The sequence below is a fragment of the Triticum urartu genome, chromosome 3, assembly GCF_003073215.2.
Source record: "Triticum urartu cultivar G1812 chromosome 3, Tu2.1, whole genome shotgun sequence".
Lineage (NCBI taxonomy): Eukaryota > Viridiplantae > Streptophyta > Magnoliopsida > Poales > Poaceae > Triticum > Triticum urartu.
In genome coordinates this window covers 383862792-383887370 of record NC_053024.1, presented here as the reverse complement: position 1 = coordinate 383887370, position 24579 = coordinate 383862792, and the positions used below count along the sequence as shown (strand labels likewise).

The 24579-nt window shown below is 40.5% G+C and overlaps 1 protein-coding gene across 1 annotated transcript; it reads right to left on the bottom strand.

Moving 5' to 3' along the window:
* Positions 1-1353: 1353 nt before the first annotated feature.
* Positions 1354-22757, bottom strand: LOC125546832 (U3 small nucleolar RNA-associated protein 20). The gene is made up of 32 exons (XM_048710950.1): positions 22749-22757; positions 18880-18951; positions 18670-18792; positions 16449-16606; positions 15469-15513; positions 15241-15319; positions 15096-15169; positions 14838-14944; positions 14179-14364; positions 13660-13863; positions 13368-13563; positions 13203-13277; positions 12761-13113; positions 12484-12676; positions 12103-12337; positions 11703-12033; positions 10992-11172; positions 10763-10903; positions 10412-10673; positions 9844-10326; positions 8886-9349; positions 8306-8442; positions 7952-8133; positions 7445-7843; positions 7238-7363; positions 7081-7146; positions 4781-6564; positions 4420-4699; positions 4000-4233; positions 2261-2779; positions 2013-2148; positions 1354-1844 (listed from the first exon to the last, which is right to left on the bottom strand). Exons 1-32 carry the CDS (start codon positions 22755-22757, stop codon positions 1588-1590), a joined length of 8091 nt encoding a protein of 2696 aa, XP_048566907.1. The 3' UTR covers positions 1354-1587.
* Positions 22758-24579: the final 1822 nt, after the last annotated feature.

The following is a 24579-nucleotide window of genomic DNA, read 5'->3' as shown; positions in this document are numbered from 1 at the left end:
GATCGCTGCCGCGCGTCTCCGGATACGCGACAACGACCAAGACGTACGGGACGGCTTCTAGCTTTCTGTCCAGGCATAGCTGTATGATGTGGGATCCATCTGCGAAGGTACCAACTCAGGCAAGTCGTCGCCGTGGACCGATGACTTTGACGGCGGAGTCTGTTCGCGTGGCAGTGCGAAGGCCAAAAGGCGCGCGGACAAGAGCGACGCCGTGCTCCCGGTGGCAGCCAACACCGACTGGTCTTGGATGCTCGGAAGGATCACGGAATTTGGTTACGAACCTGACCACGTGTTCCTCATCCTTTTCATGGGTAATTTAAACAGTTTTGCTAAAGCACATCTAGATGTGTCATAAGTATTGCACATCTAAGTCTTATATCATTGGTCTTGCATGAAGATTGGTGTGGGTATTTTCTTTTTTTTCTTTTCTTTTTTATGCTTAATTAATTCTAATTTAAGCTCGATGTCCTTAGCTTACGGTATCTAGTATTAAGTCTCAGTCGAGTGCATGGAGATTCGTGCTAGACAGAGCATCGTCCAGCGGCTCTCGCACATTTTGTCTCATCATTTGCAGTGTGTCTTCCTACCGACTGCAACATCCATAAATCTCGCTACCAGGGAGATTTCTTTTATTTACTGTAGTCGCTCTCAGAACATTGTTAGTCATGAGTTGGCCGCCTATGGCCGTAATACACCGTGTATGGCAGTATGGCTTGCTACCGGTATGAACTTTGTTGTAAACTTGGTTGGGGCTGCCCTCGTGAGCTTATGAAGATCTTTTTTCACCCACAAAAAAAACATAGTAGAAAACAAAAATAGTAGGCACACTTCAAAAATCAAAAAAAAAATTAGAAGTTCTTGTTAGTGTAACAGGCAATGCTTTGACATTTTTCCGCGTGAAGTTCTATATAACTCCATGTGTATTTAGCCCCTATAAAAAATAGAAGGTGCACTTTAAAAATTCAGATTTTTAGTTCTTTTAGTGTAACAGACATGGATAAGTTTCCACGTGCAAGTTCTTTGACTTTTACCCATAGGTTTTACCTCTTATAAAAATAGAAGGTGCACTTTAAAAATTCGGGAGGTAACATCGGTTAAAAAAACAAGATTAAGTGTAATACTTGAGGTAACAGGTCAAAATGTTAAGCTCTCCCATAAAAATTTGCAGATAGTGCTTGGTTGTAACAATGAACACATATATTCTTTTTTCAGAAATAAATTGCAGAAAACATTTTTGATTAACAGGAGCATATGCTCCCAAGAGTCGAATTGGATTTCTGACACACCTCCCTCAACCAAAGCCCAGAAGTAGCTTCGCCATGTTGTGCATTCAGGTAAGCAAATCCAGTTCAGTAAAACTTGTAATGAAAGTTTCATCAATATTCATTCACTGGATTCTACAGGTCGTCAACAAAACTGCAATCGTATAGCATAACTTGATTGATATATGCATGTATACATCAAGCATACAAAATTTTCTGCCAGCCGTCTAGCCCAAATTTTCAAAGTCCAAAAGCAGAACAGCATTGCCGCACAGAAGTGAACGCTGTACAACTTGCTTCTGCTTGAAGCTAGCACCAACAAAAACTACCTCAACCACCTTCCCATCTTCATCGCCGTTATCTTCCGCTTCTTGTGTTCTCGGTGCTTGGCAGACATACGCAACTTCCTCTTGGCGTGCCGCGCTGGGTCGACGGCTGCAACAAGCTTCTCAGCCTGCTTTCTGCTCTCCCTCTTTGCTTTCAGGTCCTTCCGGACACTGTTGTAAATTTCCACAAATTTCTCAACACCAATGAGATCACGTAGTTTGTCCCTGGTCAACTCTGCTGACTGCTTACCTTCATCTATAAAGCAACACAGCAAAATGTTATTATTGGCATGTCTCATTTGGCGGTAGCACAAGTTTTGGCTAAGAAAGTTAACCTCAAAAGCAAAGGGAACAGAAAAACAGGAAATTGGTACAAAAATACGCAACATCCCCCCATTTATATGAAAGAAGAAAAGGATCATACCACTGATGACTTTCCCAGCAAATCCTTCAGCAACTTTGTACAATGGGGCCAACATGTGAACAGCATAGGTTGAAAATTCAGCTTCAGTGTTTAGTTTTGGTGAAATTGTACTGAAACAACTGAACACGATCTTCATCTGCAAACACAGAAAATATACAGGAAGTATTAAATATCATATGCAATCGCAGGAATAATATTTGCAACGGCCAATGACTTATTGACTTGTGTGATGATGATCCCGTGCTTACATATATGTCCTCCATCTGCATTGCAATTTTTCCCATTTTCTTCAGGAGACAAGAAACAAAGAAAGATGCAAGTTCTTCACTGCTGTCAAGGCCAGATCCATCTACGTCAGTGCAAGAGGCAGTGCAGAGGAGAAATGTGTTCTTTGCTTTTCTTGAACCAAGCAATTCAAAACCCTCGAGGAAGGCACCATGATCACAAGAACCAAGGCTAGACCAAAACTGATGCGATGAAGTTGTTTGCTTAACCAACACATGCAAGTTACAGATTGAGTATGCAAGATTTTGTACAATTTTCTTATTTTCTGCAGTATCACTTAGCTCCATCCTCAACTGTTTCAAGAAAGCAGTAGCAATTAGGAATAGCCTGCTTGGTTGGACAAGGAACGATGAGGTGACATCCAACTTCGCTTTTTTCCTCTGCTCTACTGAAGCAAAATACTTGAATACCAGAGCGCTAGAATAATAGCGTAACTTCGAATGGGGATGTATCAGCAGCTTGCAAATTGTCATCCATATCGCCTGCAAGTAAAGTGTGTCATGGTAGCACAAAAATGTATGGGCAGTCAAGGGGTAGCAATCTTAGGGTGTGTTTAGTTTCTGTCATGGGGTGGAATGTAATGGGCCGGTTCGTCCACAGAGCCCATTCCCGTGTTTAGTTCGTCGAAGGAACCGGAACCCATACGTTCCAGAGAACGGCATATTCCCTGTTTATGCGGAACCGGGTAGTTCCTCGAAAACAAGCGGACGACGCTGCAATTAAAGCTGTACCAAGCATTTTCTGTCTATATCTTGTTATGATATAGAGGTGGTTCCGCGTCGTCTGCTCGTTTTCGAGGAACTACCCAGTTCCGCATAAACAGGGAATATAGAGCTGTACTAAGCATTCTATCTGTCTATATCTTGTCATGATATTGATGTAATGCTATATTCCTTTGATGTTAAAGCTGTACTAAGCTGTACTAAGCATTCTTTCTGTCTATATCTTGTCAACGCTGTACTAAGCAAACGTTGCGCGGATACTTCAGAAAGTGCACGTATCCAGCCGGATACTGCCCCGATACTACCCGATACGTGTCCCGTAAGTATCCCTTGATATATTGATTTAAAAAAAAATGTTTGATACACCTAGGATACTTCTGCGATACGTTTTGGATACCTGAAACCCCTCGTTCGACGTGAAATCCCCTCAATAATAAAGGCGCACCTTTTGAAGATTCCCAACATCAGCGTGAGTTCATGTGAAAACATGTCTGTCAATGTTTTTGTTCAATTAAAAGGTGAGCAAGAGAGAGTCGATGCATTGATTGATGAAACAGCAAACCTAGGCAAATCTCACTGCCAATTAATGGAAGTGGACTAAGCAGAAGGAAAGAAATAGGAAATCATATTGAGGCATGCTTTGACCTAGAAGCTCCTTAATTCTTTTTACATATTTGTAATAAATAATAAATACATCTATATATAAACGTATCCCCGTATCCATGTTTTTAGAAAATTGGCGTATCAGGCATATCCCCGTATCGCGTATCCGATACGTATCAAAGTATCCGTGCAACGTATGCAATTAAAGGGTTTGCTTTCAGTCAAGGAATATATCATTACATCAATAGCAAAACATGATATTTCTGGAAATAGCAAAACATGATATTTCTGGAAATAAACTATTAAGAGCACTGCAACAGCTAGTAAAAAGAACACATGATAACATCTAGTAGTGCTCAAAAGGTAATCATACATACCTCTGTATTTTGTTTGAAATACAACTCTGGAAAGTGTTCAAGTAAGTTATCCATCATTAGAATAGAACAGTAAGCCTCTTTCCAAAATGGCAGATCAGTTTCCCCAGTTAAGTCTAGTTGTACTCCTCCAGAAGCGGTGCAAGAAGATTCCATTATTCGCTTCGCAACAGCCAAAATATTTTCAAGATGTTTACCAATTCCTAATGAGCGATTCCCAACAAGTAGACTAATAACCTGTAAAATACAATGAGATTTCTTCAGTTCATGAAAAAGAAAAACTAAATAAATGCAATAATCACAGATTGAAGTACTTCTATGCCCTCCAAATATGTGAAAACGAATTGAGAGCACCATTTGCAAGACGATTTCAAATTCGTTGCATATAGTGTTTGAGAGATCATAAAGGTAATAATCATTAACCTGGGCTGAAGCGCTCCACAAATTCTGTTTTTCACCAGTGTACCAGGAAAGAGAGTACTCAAAAATAGAATTCTTTCCCTGATCACCAATGCGCCCTAACAGCTTCTTGATTGCTGCGACAATCAAAGAAGACACCTTCTGGTGCTGTTCATTTGCCAAGGCAACTACCAGATGAAGAAAAATAGTTTGACCCTGGTCATCAATAATCCTCTGAGGGAATCTGGTAAGAATATCGTGGAGCATTTGGAGCACCGCTTCTCTTCCTGATGCATGCTCATAACTGCAAATTTTCATAGAGTTAGTACGTCACACATGCAGTGCCAAAGGCAAGTAGTAGTAGCTGTTGGGGATTCATGCATACCTCAGGTTTGTCAGGAAAAAATCAATATGCTGTTGTAAACGCTTCCCTGAGAGTGGGTAATTTAGAAAAAACTGTAGCAGAATTTGCATACATTGCTGACGTATAGACTCTGTTTGAGTTGTAACCATCAATTCTCCTATCCCAACTACAATATCATAAATCTCAGGGGAAACCAATTTTCTTTTGACAATTGCTTTCAGAAGCGACAAGGCAACAGGTGATGGGTTTGTCTGGAGATCAACAAAAATAGGGAAACGGACAAGCATCTGGAGTTGATCATCTGAAAGTGAAATCCTAAATCCTCTAAGCAAATGAGCAAGTAGTTTCAAACAAGATGTGACCAAATGGCCATTAGAATTTCCAGTTCTCTGAGCAATCTCCATTAGTACACTCTTGATAGAATTTGCATTGTCCTTGAGAGATGGCAAAGGAAGTTTCACCAACATGGCAAGACATCTAAAAGTGACAGAAAGGACACTTTCATACTTGGAACTCAGGCATTTTCCCAGAAGGTTGACAAAAGGATCTAACATAGACAATAGTTGCTCATCTTCCTTGTGCAGCTTGATGCTCTTCAACCGATTGCGCAGCAAAGAAAGTGCAAACCTGGTAAATATATAGGAATTTTGTAACCCACTCTCGCCAAGTTCTAGGAAATTCATTCTGAGAATGTTTTTTTGACCAGGACCAGATTCCATATTCTTTTTGCGCTGAGATTCATTCCCTTCAATGGTATCCTCAACAAGGCCGTAAACAAATATAAATAAGTTTGAAGTTTCAGTTGATGGGTTGCACTCAACCCCCAAGGCTATACTGTGTAACATCGCCTCAAGTTTCGTTCTTAATTTTGGAGTAAGGTGCTTCCGAAGATGTGCAGAAATTGGCAAGATTAATTTCGAAGAATGTGTCCTGAATGTAATACTCTGAGCAATCAACTTAAGAGTCTCAAATGACATTCTCTTCTTTGTCTCCTTCATTTTGGAGGCAATCTTTTCAACTTCCTTTTGTTCCGCAATATCTCCAAGTATATCACTCTCAACTACAGACAACAAATCTTGTAAGCAATAGTCAAGACTACCATTCATCTCAGCAGTCACAGTTTTTGATAATAAAAAATGAAGGGTGTAGCCCAGAACATGTAGCTCGTAACCCCTTTTCAGTATCGCCCTCAATATCTTGACCACAAACTGCAGGTAACCAATCCCAAGTTCCTTAAGCGATGCAGCTAAAGCTGACCTTGCTTCATCACGTACGCTTTCAAGACGATTCTTGAGAAAATTGCAGATTCGATGTATGATGCTTGAAAGTTGTGACTCAAAATAATCAACCGGTAGTAACTTGAGTATTTTGAGTGCTACCAGGTTTATGCTTACATTGACTTTCTCTGGATCGGCTCCTAATAACTTATGGACCTGTGGAAATACTACCTTTCGCAGGTATTGTTGCTTCTCCAAAGAGACTATGGTTGAGGAGAATGTAACGGAAGAATGAGAATCTCCAATCATACCATCAGAATTACTCGAGATATCAGTTGCGGGTTTCATGAAATGAAACACATCTAACACAGCACATATTAGCCTCAAAATGACTTTATGCTTATCAGGCTTGAGACTCAACTCACGGAAGCATCTCATCAATATTGTTCTGTAATGCTCCCACTGCACTTTGGCAGCAACAGAAGAAAGTGTATCCAAACATACATCTCTTACATGTTCACCCTTCCCAGCTTTGACATCAAAAAACATATTGAAAAACAGTGGAACAAAGACTTTCATAGTCACGTCCTAAACCAAAAGCAAAAGAATTGAAGTTAGTGGATTAAAAAAGGAGACAACATGAATCAGAAGATTCATCCATATGAATTTGTTGTGCCAGCTAATATTGTGTGAGAACTAATGAGCAATATTAGCTTCATAAAGCCAAGAAGAAATAATCCTGCAGCCAAGCAAGATAGTGCACATTGCACCATGGTTAATGTGCTATTTCATACTAAATGGGGTGAGATGCACCCCACAAACACCCATTATGGCAATCAATAGCAAAAGATATAGTCATTGACAGACTGAACTTTGAACTAAACATTCAAACAAATAGGCAGTCATCTGTGGCAGCTATTCATTTCATCCTATGTTTTTTAAGGCGTCCGTAAGGCGACGCCTAGGCGCCCCCCCAGCGCTTTGCAAATATGCCCACTTTAGGCCCCCCCCCCCAGCGCCTTAAAGTGAAGCGTCGCCTTAAAAACATAGATTTCATCTGATACGTATTCCACCAATTAAAACTTGGCAATATTTAATATTTACCTCCGAAAAGTTGGTATCTTTCATTGCCTGCCTGAAAAGAGATAACGCTTTGGATCTTTTACCAGCCTGCATTAATGGATACGACCATACAAATAAGAACTACTGTTATTTGTTTGGAACTTTAGACTCTTGAGGTGAACGAATTGAGTAAAATTACCTGTAAATGAATTATGTTGTGGAAAAAATCTTCATCCAGATCGTCTTTACAGAGAGGCCTGAAGGAGTTTAAGGATGGTACATGATCAAAATTATAGACCATCTCCCGAAGTAAAATGATCCACTCCTGAAATTACAAAAGCATTAATTTCTTCTTTTCAGTTAGTAAAATCATATAGTTTATACAAAAGGTAGCCAGAATTTAGACCTTTTGAACTGATATGTCTTTAGACATCGCTGTTCCCATATTATGAAGGTAAGTTCTCTCTAATATTTGTTGAATACGGCCTTTTGTGCAAATGTTTCTGGAATTGTTGTCTCCAGGTTTAACAGTGGCTGTTTCAACAGAGCCGCCGGGGTCACTGTTCATAACTGATGCAGAGAATCCCAGGAATGATTGAAGAGCCCTGGATGCACTTTGCCGGAAAATTAGCTCGTCGGATGACATATCATACACGCAGTGAGATAATATGGCACCTATATGTTCTTCTTGCATGCCGTGAAATAACTGCGGCTGAACCGTATCATATGCTCTGATTCTCATGTCATAATCTAGTTCACCTAGTTCTGAGGTTGAAACCGCATTCAGATCTCGCAGTAACCGAGCCTGTAAGAAGGACCAACTATCACAACTAAGACTGTAAATAGGAAAGGAACAGGTACTGGGGCAAAGCTGACTCAGATGACATTACATCACAAGAAAAGCAATAATTACCAGAGAGGACATTGAAGACTCATGCAATGAAAGCCCATCATAAATATCACAGATACATAGCCGCTGCTCGAGTCCAACAGTCGCAAGCAATGGATTGAGCGCATTTACAATTTTTACACACACACCGTGTCGTAGATTTTGTATTATTCCCCTTACAACATGTAGAGCTTCCAGACACTCATCTGTTGAATAAAAGACATGATACAGAAGAGGGCAAAACATGTCAAGGGTGCTAGAAGCCTAGAATGTTGCAAGTGAGGTGAAAAATAATGAATGATCTCATGTCCCATTTGTGCATGTTGAATACAAATCAGATGTGTGCACAGGATAAACTTGACTTGAAGATAGGCTTACCAGAGTTCAAATCCTTCTTACTAAAAAACGGAAGGACGAGATCTACAACATGCTCTGCAGCTGAAGGATCTGTGATGTAATTTAGCAATAGTTTAAACAACCTAAGTTCACGTTGCCCAAGCCATCTCCCAGATCTCCTGTACAAATCAAAAGGAACATTCTGAACATAAGCTCCAAAAATGAGTAATAACTTCAATGTGAGGCACCTCCAGGCAAGAAACAGAATGCCCCGAACAATGCACAATTGATGTCACTAATTTGTATCTTCCACTAACATGTTCAACTGAACTCGAGAGAAGTGCTCGAACCAAAATAACTTTAGTGGTGTAGTGAGTTCTTTTTCTTGAAGTTCATAGTTTCTCTCCAAACAATATGGATAAGATCCAAGCAGAGTTTTCAAAAGAAAAAAACATGCATCGCATCAAGGGAATGATGGTATGTGAGTTAGTAAGAAGACAACTTTAAGGCCCTGACTACTCATAAGAGATGCTTGACCATAAAATATAGATCAATACAATAATAAGAAGACATGAGCACTTCAGTGCCATTTGTCAGACTCCACACAAACAAAAGCATATACCTGTGAAGTTCTTTGCGATAATTAACAAAATCATGGAGACTGTTGAGAAGAACATCCATATGTTGAGCAAGAATTTTCTTCACCGAGTGATCTTCTTGCTGCTCCAAATCATTATCGAGCCTCAATAGATTCTCAATAAACTCAAGTGCATAGGAGGTGATAGATTCTGATGCAGTCCTCACAGTCAAAATAGAAAATATAGCCGGTACAAGGTTATTAGTCCCTAATAGTGGTGCTAATTTTGGGCTCTGACTCATAACCATGAAGCAAGAAAATAAAGAGCTCGGTTTCTCACTACTGCCAGCCTCTTGTCTGAAGCAGTCAATCAGAGGTTTCACAGAAGCAAAAAAAGTACTCCAGAAGTATTCTCCAAAGTCATGACTTTCATACTGACCAAGTGCCAAGGAAACGATTCGAATACATAAGGACCTAAGATCCTTTAACTGCTTGACTGAGGCACTTGCCTGCATAAAAGAGTGAGACAGGGATTAGTTCAGAGAAGATATTCATGATTTGTCAACACAGTGTACGCTACTTTGATCGAAGAAATAATGACGGGTACACACGATAACTTTGAGTAAGACTGACAGAACCATCATAACAAACAGTAACAGAGAAGATATTCATGATTTGTCAACACAGTGTACGCTACTTTGATCGGAGAAATAATGACGGGTACACATACGATAAATTCAAGTAAGACTGACAGAACCGTCATATCAAACAGTAATTACACTTGTTATATGCTATAAAATATGTTTAACTAGTTTTTCCCTAAAATATCAGATACTTCTAGATTAAATTGGGCAAATCATCAACAAATTTTTTCCAGGAAGAACAGAACAGCTATTTGGTAGTTCTGCCAAACAACATGGTACAGATCTGTAATAACTAAACCAATATTAAAGGTGACAGCACTGCATATTTTTGCAGGTGATGTTTATATAACGTGACACACCTCAGTATCGTCGGCTACTGTCATCTCATTTGGGCATTCATTCAGATCTATGGAATTGTCAGCTTCCTGGTCATTGGAACAACCATTATCAGGGTGATTTGATTGTTTACAAGGATCTTTCTCATCGCTGCTGTTTCCAAGATTCCGCATGCAACTCTCCAGCAACCGAACAACAATGATCAATAGAGCATTAAGAAATGGACCTATATGTGTCATGCCGAAAGTACCAAAAATCTCTTCAACTAAATGAAGAAAACCATTTGCCCTTTTCCATGTAAGACTCTCTAGACAGATGCTGGACGAAGTTCCCACGGCATCAGAAATACTTTCAAGTAGGTTGTCAGACTGACAAGAGAACATTTCAAGTTGAAGGCTCCCAGGGATCAAGGACTTTAGTAGTAACGAGAAAAAGAGCTGAAGCTCCTTTGCATCAAACTGCAGAAGGAAACGGAGAATGGCCTTTCGATGGCTAACCCCCGTGTGCTGCACAACAATACAAAACGTATAGAAGTTAGCTTTCAGGTGAACTGAAATACAAATATTTCTTTTGCTAACTAAAGATACCAACCTTTCGAGAACCAAGCAGCTTCAGTTTTCTTACTTTAGGTGTTAACACACGAATAACCAAAGGAACAACATGACTTCTGTGACATTTCTGGATAGACAAAGAGTCATGTGAAACTGCCCACGTGGTGAGTTCTTCACGGAGAGTTTTCAAGCCGATCAGATTCTTAAGGTTTTGAATGTATGGGATTAGGAATTCATCCTTCCAGTTCAGAATGCAATCCAATGCTTTTGCCTGTATATCAGGATCACTCTCATCGAGGACCCTGGCAATAAATGTTAATTAGTCATAAATTTCCATGCAGCACCTCACACGCAGGAAATTCATATTAGCAACATTACAAAATTCACAAACCTTTCAGTTAATATTTCCTGAATAATCTTGCTCTGGGACAGTGATCGAGCATTGCGCATTGCTCGCAACAAGTTCAGCCATTCTTTTAGAATCATTTTCCATTGTTTGCCTTTACACTTGTCAGACATATATGAATCGACACTGTCAAAATCAAGATTAAAAAGGGCATTAAGGATTGGAGATTCAGTATTCAAGTCTGAGCTGCATAAATAATGTCATCCATAAATACCTAGTGATGCTGCCATCGGTATAGCCCATGAAGTTTAGAAATAATGGAACAACATGTCGAGAGCAAGACTCAGCAACATCAGGTATCTTTTGGAGGGCTTGAAGCAATAGTGTAGCAATCGTCTCAAGGGGTGTATAATCAAAATCCGTAGCAAGATATAAGCTGAAGCAGTCAATAATAGCTGCAAAAATCAAAGATTGAAATAAGAAATGGTAAAAGCACTTAAGCACATAAACTTGACTTCAAGTACTTAACCATAAGTCCATAACAAACAAAAGGTCTGCAGTCACTACTGTTGCATGCTTATTGACATCCAAATACCATAACACTTAATCAATCCACCAAGCATCGTCTCACAAGTTTGGGTCTCCTAAGGCCAATTAGTAGGAAATAAAAACTTGGTGAAAGCTTGAAAAGCTATATGTGCAGTTTACCAAGACAGAGGCACAAGCACAACAGTCTCAACACAATGGGATGCAAAGCCACAGTGTCTCAACATACTCATCAACTCCCATATAGAGCAACAAAAATTATTTCTTTCTATTTGTCCTCTTTAACATAAATAGAGTCAGAAATACAGCAATACAAGAGATGGACAGGAGAAACTCAAAATGAAACATGCAGTGAATGAGAACAAAGGTAAATGGAGCATAGGGGTGGGTTTACATAGAAGAAAATACAAACAGAAAATTACAGATGGATGAGACATACATTCTGGGTGGGACACAGCTTGCAGCTTCTCTTGGTTTCTCACGGTTAGACCCTTTGACTCATAAACTGCAATAAACTGAATAAACCGACTCCAGACAAGATCCTTGTGTTTGCTAACAAGGACAGCAAGACAATCCAGTGCTGGTGGCCACAGATCACTAAATCGATTGTATAAGATGCCAATAATCCCATGAAAGAGAAGAGGTATGTAATCATCATGAACCGTATTAGAAGATAGACTCATTTGTATCCGAGAAACAAAGATAGCAATTTTGCGGCTAGTAGATACTGAAACTGGAGTTGATTCAACAGCGAGAAGAGTATCGACAACCTGATTTCAAGGGAGATGTTAGAATAAAAACAGCAAATAGCAAGTGAAATATTAGCTGCCAGAACGTACATTAGTGTATTTAGGTTCAAGAGTTTCCTCTGCAGAATCTTCTGCTTTTCGCCTCTTATGTGGCCGCTCATCATCTGAGCCTAGGCGTTGATCCATCTTTGCATAATAAGATAAAATCCTCAATGTCAAAACCCGGACATTCTTATTTGGACTGCTCAAGCTAGCACCAAAGATACAGAATGAATTCAAGATATTCTGTGGATCGAATTCTTCCGTCATCCCCAGGGAAGTTGCTCTGCTCACAGAAACAAACATAGAGAATTGAATAACCGTGAAAATTGATCAAAATAAGTACTCCCTCTGTCTCAAAATATAAGTGTCAAAAAACGTCTTATATTTTGAGACAGAGGGAGTAGAAAGTTAGAGCAGAAACAACTTTACCCATGTAGGGAATCCAAATATTCGGCTACAGCAGAGAGTACTTGCGGACATGTGCTGTGCCTCTTGGCAAGAGATAGGAAGAAACTTAATTCTGATTTTTTACCGACGTTAACCAGCAGTATTTCATGGTACGATAATAATGCTGCACCAAGTAGACTTCTCCAGGTATTCTTCGGAAGACCACTAATGCTATCTGCATGTCGACAAAAATTGTGCCTTTTCAGAAGACTGCAGATGGTTAATGTAACAAAGTACATAAATCGTCAAGTACAATCACCTTCTTGCACCTCAAGTAACAGATCAAGGCTGCGAATAAACTTATTCAGCATTGCTAAACTATCTTGAGGGGCGTCTTTAACATTTGAGTAGCAGCGAACAGATCCCCATAGTATAGCAGCTTCCTTTACACTGACCAGATTACTCGAATGATTGCCTGTCTTGACTATATCATCTACAACCTCTATCCATAAACGGACATTTGAATCACAGAACTTGTACACTTTCTTCTCCCGATCAAGATGACTACCATCAATGTCATGAGGAGTTACTCCATCTGTTGCTTTCTTAAATAAATGCAGAAGGATAAAGAGAACTTCCTCGGGTGAAGTCTCAAGAATATTATCCATTGCACTGCAAGGCATAAAATTGCAGGGTCAAATCTTCATGTGTGGAATTGTACAAGTACTATTTGAAGTATAACAACAATTACTAGTGCATACCTCAGTATCTGACTCTCAAAAGCTTTTATAATTTGTGGGCCTTTCATGCAAAGCTTTTTCAGAAAGGCAACCGCGCTGAAATGTCAGAATTAAACCGTGAGCTGTGCTAGATTGCTTTTGGAATATATAAATAATATGACCATGGGTTCTACAGGCATAATTTACCTCAAATTGGTTAGTTCAAATACAGGGGCGTATATGATGGATAAATTGCAAGAAATAACTGGAACATCCAAAACACAAAGAAGAAAGTCCAAGATACTCCCAAGAAACTCAGATGAAGAAGCTTCTCCTGTCCTGCTACCAGGCCTAACATACTTATGGATCAGCAACTTAACAAGTTCAAGAACATCAGCCTTGTCTGAAAAGGGGGAAAATACAGAAAGATATTCTAATTAAAACTACCAACAGAACTCGAAACAATAAAAAGCATATGGATGGTGAGACAAGCTCTTACCAAGCATATCACTCTGCTTGCTGTTTTCTAGAGCAAATGTAAGAAAATCAATCATGTGTTTCAAGTGCCCCAAACAGTCATCCTTAATGCAGCTTTTGATTTCTTTAAACAAGCAAGTATATATCAACGTCAACTCTTTCTGATCCACTTCGTTGCATAATCTATGGATAACACCAGTTATGACCTCACGAGTAGTAGAAGACCCTGCATATTGTATTAATCCAATGATTACATTACTGAATAATGATGACAATATAAACGAAAATAGCCATTTGCAATACAAACATCGCCATTCGTATAATTCACAAAGGATATTTTCAGTTACTAAATCATGGTTAGAACGGTAGACAAATCTAACTCAGTGAATCAACAATAGATGCGTACAGTTCAATTAAACTGAGACGATAATGAGGTATCCAACAAAAAAAATCAACATATAGGATCAGTGAAAGTACAAGGCAATGCAGCTAATGGGCATAAAAATTACAACAGTACATCGTCTACAAGATGTTATCTGACCATCTGGGAATTTATTGTCGATAGTGGTACATATTGACTTGCTCAACAAGAACTCCATGACATTTCCAGCTCTTGAGTGAAGCTTTGTGTAAGTTCCTCTCATTACGTGCCACAACAACGCAGTCACCCCGTCTATCCGTATAGGTGACGATTTTTTAGCAGCCTCAAACAGAGCTTTCATTAAACCTAAAAAACAAAAGGGGGGGTAAAGGTAGTTAATATAACAGAAGATAATATACCTCATAACAAGGTCTGGCATCATAGCAGCATTCCCCACACCTGCGCTTCCCAACCCAAAAATATAAATACTTGGAGGCTGAGTTTAGAGTGTCTGGCTTAACTGGTGGGGCTGAAGCAAACAATATGTATTTCACAAAGGAAGTGTTCTAGATATGACTCTTACATAAAATAATGTGCCTCAACAAAAATAAGCCACTGAATTGCTGAGTACTTGCATACAATATGAAGCTAATGCTAAGAAAGATTAAACTCAGAAGTCTGGTAATCCACCAAATTGGAGACAAGATTTACAATATCATCGCACAGTAGGCAGGCAGAAGCATCACCACTCTTCTCTAATCGAGCAAAGGCGGGACTATTCCCACGGTTAAACATGCTATCCAGTTCAGAGAAGGACAGAAAAAAAAATAGAACAATACCTTGTGTTAGTTGATCATTACGTGCATTCCTCAGCAAAAATGAAACAGATTCAGCCATAAATTCTCTCACATAATCCTTTGGGAAAAATCTCAGCGGAGATGTGATCCTTCAGAGATGATAAGGAATTTGCAGTAAGTTTGATGGTGGAAAAATATGATACACGCAAGTTGTTTACTCTATCCTGGTGAAGAGATAATAAAATGGGTTCGAGTTTTAAAAACGTGCGTAGATCTCATTTCTTGCAGGCAAAAACTAACCTGAGAATCTGAACAACATCTTTTACTAGATACTTCTGCAAGTACATCATTATGCGTGACCAAGATGTGAAGACCTGAAATGCAACACATCATTATGTCTTACTGAACCACAATATGTTAAAATCAGAATAATAAGATATTCTACCTGCTCCAGGATTTCAGGGTCACGATCACCCCCATCACTAAGGAGAGCCAAAATAGCACTAGCGTGTCTTGCTAGAAACCTGCAATCAACAAAATGGGAAGAAGTTTAAACCCTCTTAAGAAAAAGAACCAAATAAGAATGGCCACCAAAGTGAACAAGGAAGTATGAAGCCATAAGTAAACAATCATGCTAGATGAATATTAATACTATTTGAATTAGGAAACTCACGGCAAAAATTCCTCTAGAATATCCCTGGCGAATTCTGCAATTAACCTGCATGTAAACAAAAAATCACTTTAGACCTCCAATAATAGCTAAAATAGTAATTAACACCAACAAGACACAAGAATGTAGAAAACAAACGTAACATTTGAACAAGCTGACTCTAGTACATGATACTGAAGTCCAGAGCTATGTATTAAAGATACTATACCCACAGTAAATTTGAAAATGACGCCAGAATACTGAACAAGGAAATTCAAGATCCCCTCAGTAAATTTCAAAATCAAAAAAAGAAATATGGGACTGGCAAACTAAATGAGGGATACTCTAGGTGGAAGTTTACTTTAGGTATCACATAACAAAGAAGTTTAAACATTATATTGCATCATGCAAGGGCCAGCGCATTGCAGTTCAGTATAGCCCTGCTGACACTCATTTGAAATCTTTGAAGGCCAGGCTTGGCATCATAAGCAAGGAATAAGTTAGTACGTTTGATTGCAGACGATACAATATTTCGACCAATCCACTCATGAGAGAGTAGTTCAGCACACCTTTCCCAAATCCCACATGTTAATGTTCAAAAAACAGTTTAAGTGATCCAAAAATATTACATAGCCTCAGTTCAGTAAGCTCAATTTAACTATGTACCAGAGCATACATACACATGATATAGCATATACAACAGCCATACAACTATATACAAACAAGTCCACAACAACTCCAAAGCAGCAAGTCCTGGCAGATGATCGAAGAGGATGTCAAATTTGGGTTCCTTTCCAGCTTTCTTTGCATGAAAGCTTTTGGAAACAATGTGGGACGCGGCATCTAACTTAGATCCCAAATGAAAATATTCAGTGTAATACCAGTCATTCTATCTGTGAACCAAATCCAAAAAACATGGGAAGGCAAACGACGGCATATAACATGTTTTAAGTACCACCAAGTCACTCCATTCAAATAGATTCATGAAACGATGACCCACTTACATGAATATTGGCTCGAGCGACAATCGTGCCGCCATATTTACTCGTTGTAGCAGCCCAGAAAATATTTTCTCACGGTGCAATACGATTTGTGGCAATGTCTGCACCAATGGTATCATCTCATCGTAAAACGAGATGAAGTCTTCTGCAGTATTCAGCTCCTAAATCACAAGAACAAGACAAAATTAAGAGGGTAGCAGAATGTTTGTCAATCACTAAAGATGTACGATTCACGGAATAAACTTCCACAGAAGCTAGACAGAATACAAACTCAGAAATGTCTACATGTGTTAGGAACCTTAATTCTAGATCACTACAGGTCATTGCACAACCAGCCACAATAGGTATGAATGAGCAAACATCATCGTCACAGCAACTTCTCACTCTCACGGTCTCACAATCATACAAACCTAAACTCCAGACATTCAAAAATCACAACCAACAGCTGACAAAAATTTCAGTGATGACCACCACTTATCATTCCACTTCTAAAATCTGAAAAGTAGTTCCTCAACCTCCTATGAAAAATATAGATGTTGACAGAGCATTTCAGATCCTAAATGCAGAATCTTAATCTAAAATATAATATTGCCATCGACTGATTGGAAGATTAAGGACGTCCTGTGAAATTTGAAACAGTTACTCCTGAAGTCTACAATTATAAGCTTAGGAAGCTAAGGACACTTCTTTGAAATTCAGAAGTCTACAATTGCTCCTAAAGTTCCAAGCTTCGTCATCTGGAGTTGAACAGGGGTGTGGGGACTAGCATAGTTCCGCCAAGGTATACTTAAAAATTGGTGTGTGCATGAAGTGCAGATAAGAAGATAATTTGGGTTAAATTGATATTTATTTTAGTTTGTTCTTTTTGGTTTCACAATGGCATGGACTTCTCAGTTGACTGGGGAGTCATCTACAATTTGCAATGTAGAGTTTAACACATCCTCAGGTGTAGGTCTTCAAGTGCTTAGAAAGTTTGAAATGATCGACAAATGACACGCTGGCCACAGTTTTCATGGATCAGTGTTTTATAATGGCAACTGGCAACTTGAGTTTTTAACGCCTTGGCTTAGGTTAGAGCTGTTTGGGGTTGTAATATTCCAATTTGTAACGAGTCGGAATGTTAGCCTGCTGACCGCAATAAGCAAATCATGGTACCAACGAAGACTGAATGGGTGATCTTCTTCATTTACTTTGTTTTTCTATTACTATGTGTTATGTGTAATATGCAAGGTGAGTTATGTTTTTGTTAGTTATGCCACGAAGTCTTTGTGTCATCAGTATTCTGGAAGACTGAAAAGTAAGATGAATCATTAAACTGTTCCACAGATTATGTGGGCTTAAAGGAGCGTGGAATGGGACAACGAATGAGTTGGAGTGGGCGAGTGGCTATAAGGAGTTTTGCATGTTGGTGAATTACTGTTGTTATTATTGGGGGATGGTTAGGACAGTATATGCATGGTTGTGGCTTCTGTAAAGATGTATACTCCCTCTGTAAAGAAATATAAGAGCATTTAGATCACTAAAATAGTGATCTAAACGCTCTTATATTTGTTTACAGAGGAAGTACATAAATATATTTCTCCCGTTTTGATGTATCCATTCTCCTGGATTATTAGTTTGTGTGAAGAAAACAGTTTGAACTGGTTCCTGTGTTTGGGAATCAAAAAGATGTAACTTTCAGACAAGTCAACTGCTGGGTGGATATTTAATTGTGGATATTGAAACAACAAAGGGATGATCATTTGTCAATTTATGTTCCTTTAGTGGTTTGGATTTCATTGTTATGTGTAACTGAAATTCTGCAGTAGATCTAGGATCATGATGTGGCATGAGTAGTTGCAGCCTTTGGACATCACCATAATGTATCATACAAGGTTTGTGATCCTGAGATTCGAAACTTTACCAATAATATGCAAGGCACATAATAGAAATACCATAATATATGTCAAATACATACAAAGCAGGTAAGAAAAATTGTCTTGGCTGGTGGGATTTAAATTTTTTGAGTTCTGTTTCCACTAATATTCCCAATTGCAAACTGTCAACATTCAAGTGCATCTATCACAATAACCAAACTATATGAGAATTATCAAAAAAAACTAATTAAGGCGATTAAGCTTTCCCAATGTTCTAGTCAGCAAATTAGCTTTCCCGTTGCTCCAGGAGTTGAATCTTGCACATACAAAATAAATAAAAAGCAGGAGAAAGAAAGAAAAATGCATACCCTCCACTCCATCAGAGCGTCGAGGAAAAACGAGGAACCGCTCGAGGGCTCCGCCTTAACCTTATCGATGCTACGGTACACATCGATGACTATGTCCCCCACCCGCTCCGAGAAGCTCTTGAACTGCACGAACCCACACTCATTAGCAGCCGTAAAACCCATCCATGAGCTCGATTTGCCGGGGAGCGAAAGCGCAGCGGATGCTCTTACCACGAAGCGCTTGTTGCTGGAGGAGAACGTGTTCAGGCACTTCACGGGTGGGGGGGAAGAAGACGAGATGGCCTGTCACACCTAACGCGGGCTTCGTGTCTGGGCTTTGATGAATGGGCTCTACTAAGCTATAAGACCCAACAGCTACTTTACGCGAGCAACTAGTTAACGAGCGTTCCTTCGGGAGCCTCACAACGATCAGCGCCACTTGGCGCGCTCTCAGCTATTTGCCACGTGTCGCGCTCTGGACGCTCTCTTCGAATTTTATTTATTTTCCGCACGTATTTTCGGCTTTTTAAACGGTTTTTTTCGGGGTTTTTTGACGTTTTGGTTTTTCCCTAGTCTTTCTTAGCTTTTCGATTAAAAAAATCAAAAAAAAATTGTTTTTTGCGCGAAAAAATGCGTTTTCTTTTTTTTCCTTTCACGAAAGTCACGATTTTTCTTCCGCGAGAGGCACGGTTGTGCTTTAGCAAGAGTCACGGCCGTGCCTTTCGGAAACGAAAAAAAACGCGTTTTCTATTTTTTTTTCTTTCGCGAGAGTCACGGTTTTGCTTCCGCGAGAGGCACGGTTGTACTTTCGCGAGAGTCACGGCCGTGCCTCTCGGAAAAGGAAAAACAAAACGTGTTTTTTGTTTTTTTTTCTTTCAGGAGAGTCACGGTTTTGCTTCCGCGAGAGGCACGGTTGTGCTTTCGCGAAAATCACGACCGTGCCTCTCGGAAAGGGAAAAAAATACGAATTTTCTGTTTTTTTTCTTTCACGTGAGTCACGGTTTTGCTTTCGTGAGAGGCACGCTTGTGCTTTCGCGAGAGTCACGGCCGTGCCTCTCGGAAACGGAAAAAAAACGCGTTTTCTGTTTTTTGTTCCTTTCACGAGAGTCACGGTTTTCCTTCCACGAGAGGCATGGTTGTGATTTCGCGAGAGGTACGGACGTGCCTCTTTCGGAAAGGAAAAAAACCATGCTTCCGGTCCAGTTTTTTCGCCCGGTTTTTTTCATCCGGTTTTTTCGTCAAAAAAAAAGTTCATCAAAACCTATCAACATGGGATCTAGTTTTGAAGATCTCGACGCGAGAAATCCAACGATGAAAACAGTTTGAAATTTGGACGCACGTTTTAAGAGATAAAACGTTTTGAATGAACAGATCTACGAAAAAAGGGAAAACTCCCAGATTGCGACAAGTGACGCGCTGTATGTGCGCCACTTGTCACGACTTGGGAAAGTGGAGTGCTCTTTGCAACGAGTACTCCTTAATTAGTGATTTCGCTACTTTACAGCAGTTCTGAAAAATCAGTCAGAAGTCGAAAGGCTCGTTGCAAAGAACACTCCACTTTCCCAGGTCACGACAAGTGACGCACATGCAGCGCGCCACTTGTTGCAACCTGAGAGTTTTCTCTTTTTTTCGTAGATTCGTTTATTCAAAACATTTTATCTTCTAAACTGTGCGTCCAAATCTTGAATCGTTTTTACCATTGGATTCCTCGCGTCGAGATCTTCAAAACTAGATACCATGTTGATAGGTTTTGACGAACTTTTTTTCATGAAAAGACCGGACGAAAAAAACCGAGCGAAAAAACCGAACCGGGAGCATGGTTTTTTCCCTTCCGAAAGAGGCACGTCCTTGCCTCTCGCAAAATCACACACATACCTCTCGTGGAAGCAAAACCGTGACTCTCGTAAAAGGAAAAAAACCAAAAACGCGTTTTTTTCGTTTCCGAGAGGCACGGCCGTGACTCTCGCGAAAGCACAACCGTTCCTCTCGCAGAAGCAAAACCGTGACTCTCGCGAAAGAAAAAACAGAAAACGCGTATTTTTTTCCCTTTCTAAGAGCCACGGCCGTGACTCTCGCGAAAGCACAACCGTGCCTCTCGCAGAAGCAAAGCCGTGACTCTTGCGAAAGAAAGAAAAAACAGAAAACGTGTTTTGTTTTTCCCTTTTCGAGAGGCACGGCCGTGACTCTCGCGGAAGCAAAACCGTGACTCTTGTGAAAAAAACAAAAAACGTGTTTTGTTTTTCCCTTTCCGAGAGGCACGGCCGTGACTCTCGTGAAAGCACAACCGTGCCTCTTGTGGAAGCAAAACCGTGACTCTCGCGAAAGAAAAAAAAGAAAAAACGCGTTTTTTTTCGTTTCCGAAAGGCACGGCCGTGACTCTCGCTAAAGCACAACCATGCCTCTCACGGAAAAAAACCGTGACTTTCGCGAAAGAAAAAAAAATCTTTTTTATCGAAAAGCTAAGGAAGACTGGGAGAAAACCAAAACGTCAAAAAAACCGGGAAAAATCCGTTTAAAAAGCCGAAAACTCGTGCGAAAAAAAAACGGAGGGAACGTCCAGAGCGCGACACGTGGCGAATGGCTGAGAGCGCCAAATGACGTTGATCGTTGCGAGGCTCCCGAAGGAGCGCTCGTTAACTAGTTGCTCCCGTCAGAAGTTGATCGAGATCGAAGGTCAGTGTTGGCAAGTGACACACTGCATTTGCGTTAAATGGTGTAATTTGGGAGTATTTGCCATTTTTGTAGATTCATTTTCAAAATGGTTTATCTCTTGAACCATGCGCAAAATCACAAACTATGTTCACTGTTAAATTTCTCGCGTCGATATCTTCAAAATTAGATCTCATGCTAATGGATTTTAAACAAAAAATCACCAAAAACAGAAATCGAAAAGAAAGAAAAGCAAAAACAAAAAAATTGAAGTTGAAACAAGAAAAGGAACCAAAGAAAAAAATTGCAATGGAAAAAATGGAACCAAAACAAAATCGTGCTTTTTCAAAGAAAATAAGCATGACTATGCTTTTCCCTTTTTTGGAAGTATAGATTGTGCTTTTCCATTATCGGAAAGCACAAGTACAAACTATGTTTCTTTTCTTTGGAAAGCACGGTTATGTTTTCCCTGTGAAGAACACTTATGCTTCTCATGGAAGCAGAGGTTGTCCTTCTCGCGGAAGCACTCATAGGATGTGTTTTTCTCTTTTAGGAAGCACAGTTATGCATCTCGAACAAACACATGTTGTGCTTCTCGCGAAAAAGCACTGCTTCTTCAAGACATAATTTCTTTTACTTTCAAAACCAGGGTAAACCAAGCAAAAACCAAAAAATGAGCATCTAGAACTTGAAAACACGTACAAAATATCCAAAGAAAATGTCCAACGTGTGACATATGACGGCCGCTTGGCACACCGTTCGGCGCGCTCCCATGGCCAAAAAGTGACTTCTACAGAAGCCCTTGAAATGGTACACGTTAGATAATTGCTCTCGAAATTGATTCGGGTTAATTGTAGTGCACTCGTGATGAGTCCAAATTATATGATGTTTTTAATCTTTATTTTGTGCATACATGGTAGGCTTTGTGGAATTTTATCGCGTTCGCGCACTGTTTTTTAACGATTTTTTCAGGATACGTCTTCTGAAGCAATTGGAGCATTAAGAAAAGAACTCCAGAAAATGATGATGAAATCATGTCAATTAAAGTGATTATTATCTACCATAAAATAATGAAGCAACTGAGAAGAAGTTGGAGGCACTGCAGGACCTCCAGAGCGCAAAATGATCTCTGGTATGAGCGCAAGCACTCATACCAGCGGTCGTACAAGTGTGTTCGCCTTCTCCTAGTCGGCTACTTCCACCCTTCTATATCACATCGAAGATCAGACGCACAGAGACACCAGAAATTCATCCAGAACATAGAACTCTAGCCTCCGGATGGAGAATTGGTAAGGAGGAGATCGCCATCTTCACCACCACGTGCAAGCGGACGTTAGCATCATCACCCTCCATCAACCATCATCATAATCATCATCCACATCCATCTCGTTGTAATCCCAAACCCTTGTGTGTTGTTGCGTGTATTACTCGCTTGATCCATCCACGTTTACCGTCGCCATCGGTGTGATGATTGATGTTTCTATGTATGAGTAGACCTCTAGTTCTCGGGAATATGGATGAACCTTGGTATGTATAAGTGTTCAAACGGTAATAAGGATATGAGATTCTCTGCTGAATGCTTAGTTTAATAATCTTCATGAATGTTGTGAAGGGCCCCACTCAACATTTTCGCATAAGGCCATGACGGGAATTATTGTCATTGTAAAGATTAGTTAGTGAGGCTAATTCGATGTGACGCCCCCGATTCAATTGTACACTAATCATACACGCAAACGTGTACGATCAAAATCAGGGACTCACGGGAAGATATCAGAACACAACTCTACAAATAAAAATAAGTCATACAAGCATCATATTACAAGCCAGGGGCCTCGAGGGCTCGAATACAAGAGCTCGATCATAGATGAGTCAGCGGAAGCAACAATATCTGAGTACGGACATAAGTAAACAAGTTTGCCTTAAGAAGGCTAGCACAAACTGGGATACAGATCGAAAGAGGCGCAGGCCTCCTGCCTGGGATCCTCCTAAACTACTCCTGGTCGCCGTCAGCGGGCTGCACGTAGTAGTAGGCACCTCCAGTGTAGTAGGAGTCATCGTCGATGGTGGCGTCTGGCCCCTGGACTCCATCGTCTGGTCGCAGCAATTGGGTATAGAAAGGAGGAAAAGAGGGAGCAAAGCAACCATGAGTACTCATCCAAAGTACTCGCAAGCAAGGAGCTACACTACATATGTATGCATTGGTATCAAACGGAATAAGGTATCATATGTGGACTGAACTGCAGAATGCCGGAATAAGAGGGGGATAGCTAGTCCTATCGAAGACTACGCTTCTTGCCAGCTCCATCTTGCAGCATGTAGAAGAGAGCAGAAGGTAAGTCCACCAAGTAGCATCGTGTAGCATAATCCTACCCGGCGATCCTCTCCTCGTCGCCCTGTTAGAGAGCGATCACCGAGTTTGTATCTGGCACTTGAAAAGGTGTGTTTTATTAAGTATCCAGTTCTAGTTGTCATAAGGTCAAGGTACAACTCCAAGTCATCCTTTTACCGAAGATCGCGGCTATTCAAATATATTAACTTCCCTGCAGAGATGCACCACATTTCCCAACACGCTCGATCCCCTTTGTCCGGACACACTTTTCTGGGTCATGCCCGGCCTCGGAAGATCAACATGTCGCAGCCCTACCTAGGCACAACAGAGAGGTCAGCACACCGGTCTAAATCCTATGGCGCAGGGGTCTGGACCCATCGCCCATTGCACACCTGCACGTTGCGAGGGCGGCCGGAAGCAAACCTAGCCTAGCAGGCGTTCGAGTCCAATCCGGCGCGCGCCGCTCAGTCGCTGATGTCACGAAGGCTTCGACTGATACCACGACGTCGAGTGCCCATAACTGTCCCTGCGTAGTTGGTTAGTGCATATAGGCCAGTAGCCAGACTCAGATCAAATACCAAGATCTCGTTAAGCGTATTAAGTATGCGTGAATGCCGACTAGGGCCAGGCCTACCTCTCTCCTAGGTGGTCTCAACCTGCCATGTCGCTCCGCCACAAAGATCCACACAGAGGGCCGTCGGGAAAGTATGTCCTTCCAGCCCCCAATTCGTGAATCAACCGCGGGTACTCCTCGAGCCAACCCGACTTTAGTCATCACATGTATCATGTATAAAGTATATATGTAACGCCCCGAGACCGATTTGCCAGGTGTCCTCTAGTTATTCGCCGTTGTTGCCTTGTCATTGCTTGCGTGTCATGCATTGCATATCATGTCATCATGTGCATTTCATTTGCATACGTGTTCGTCTCATGCATCCGAGCATTTTCCCCGT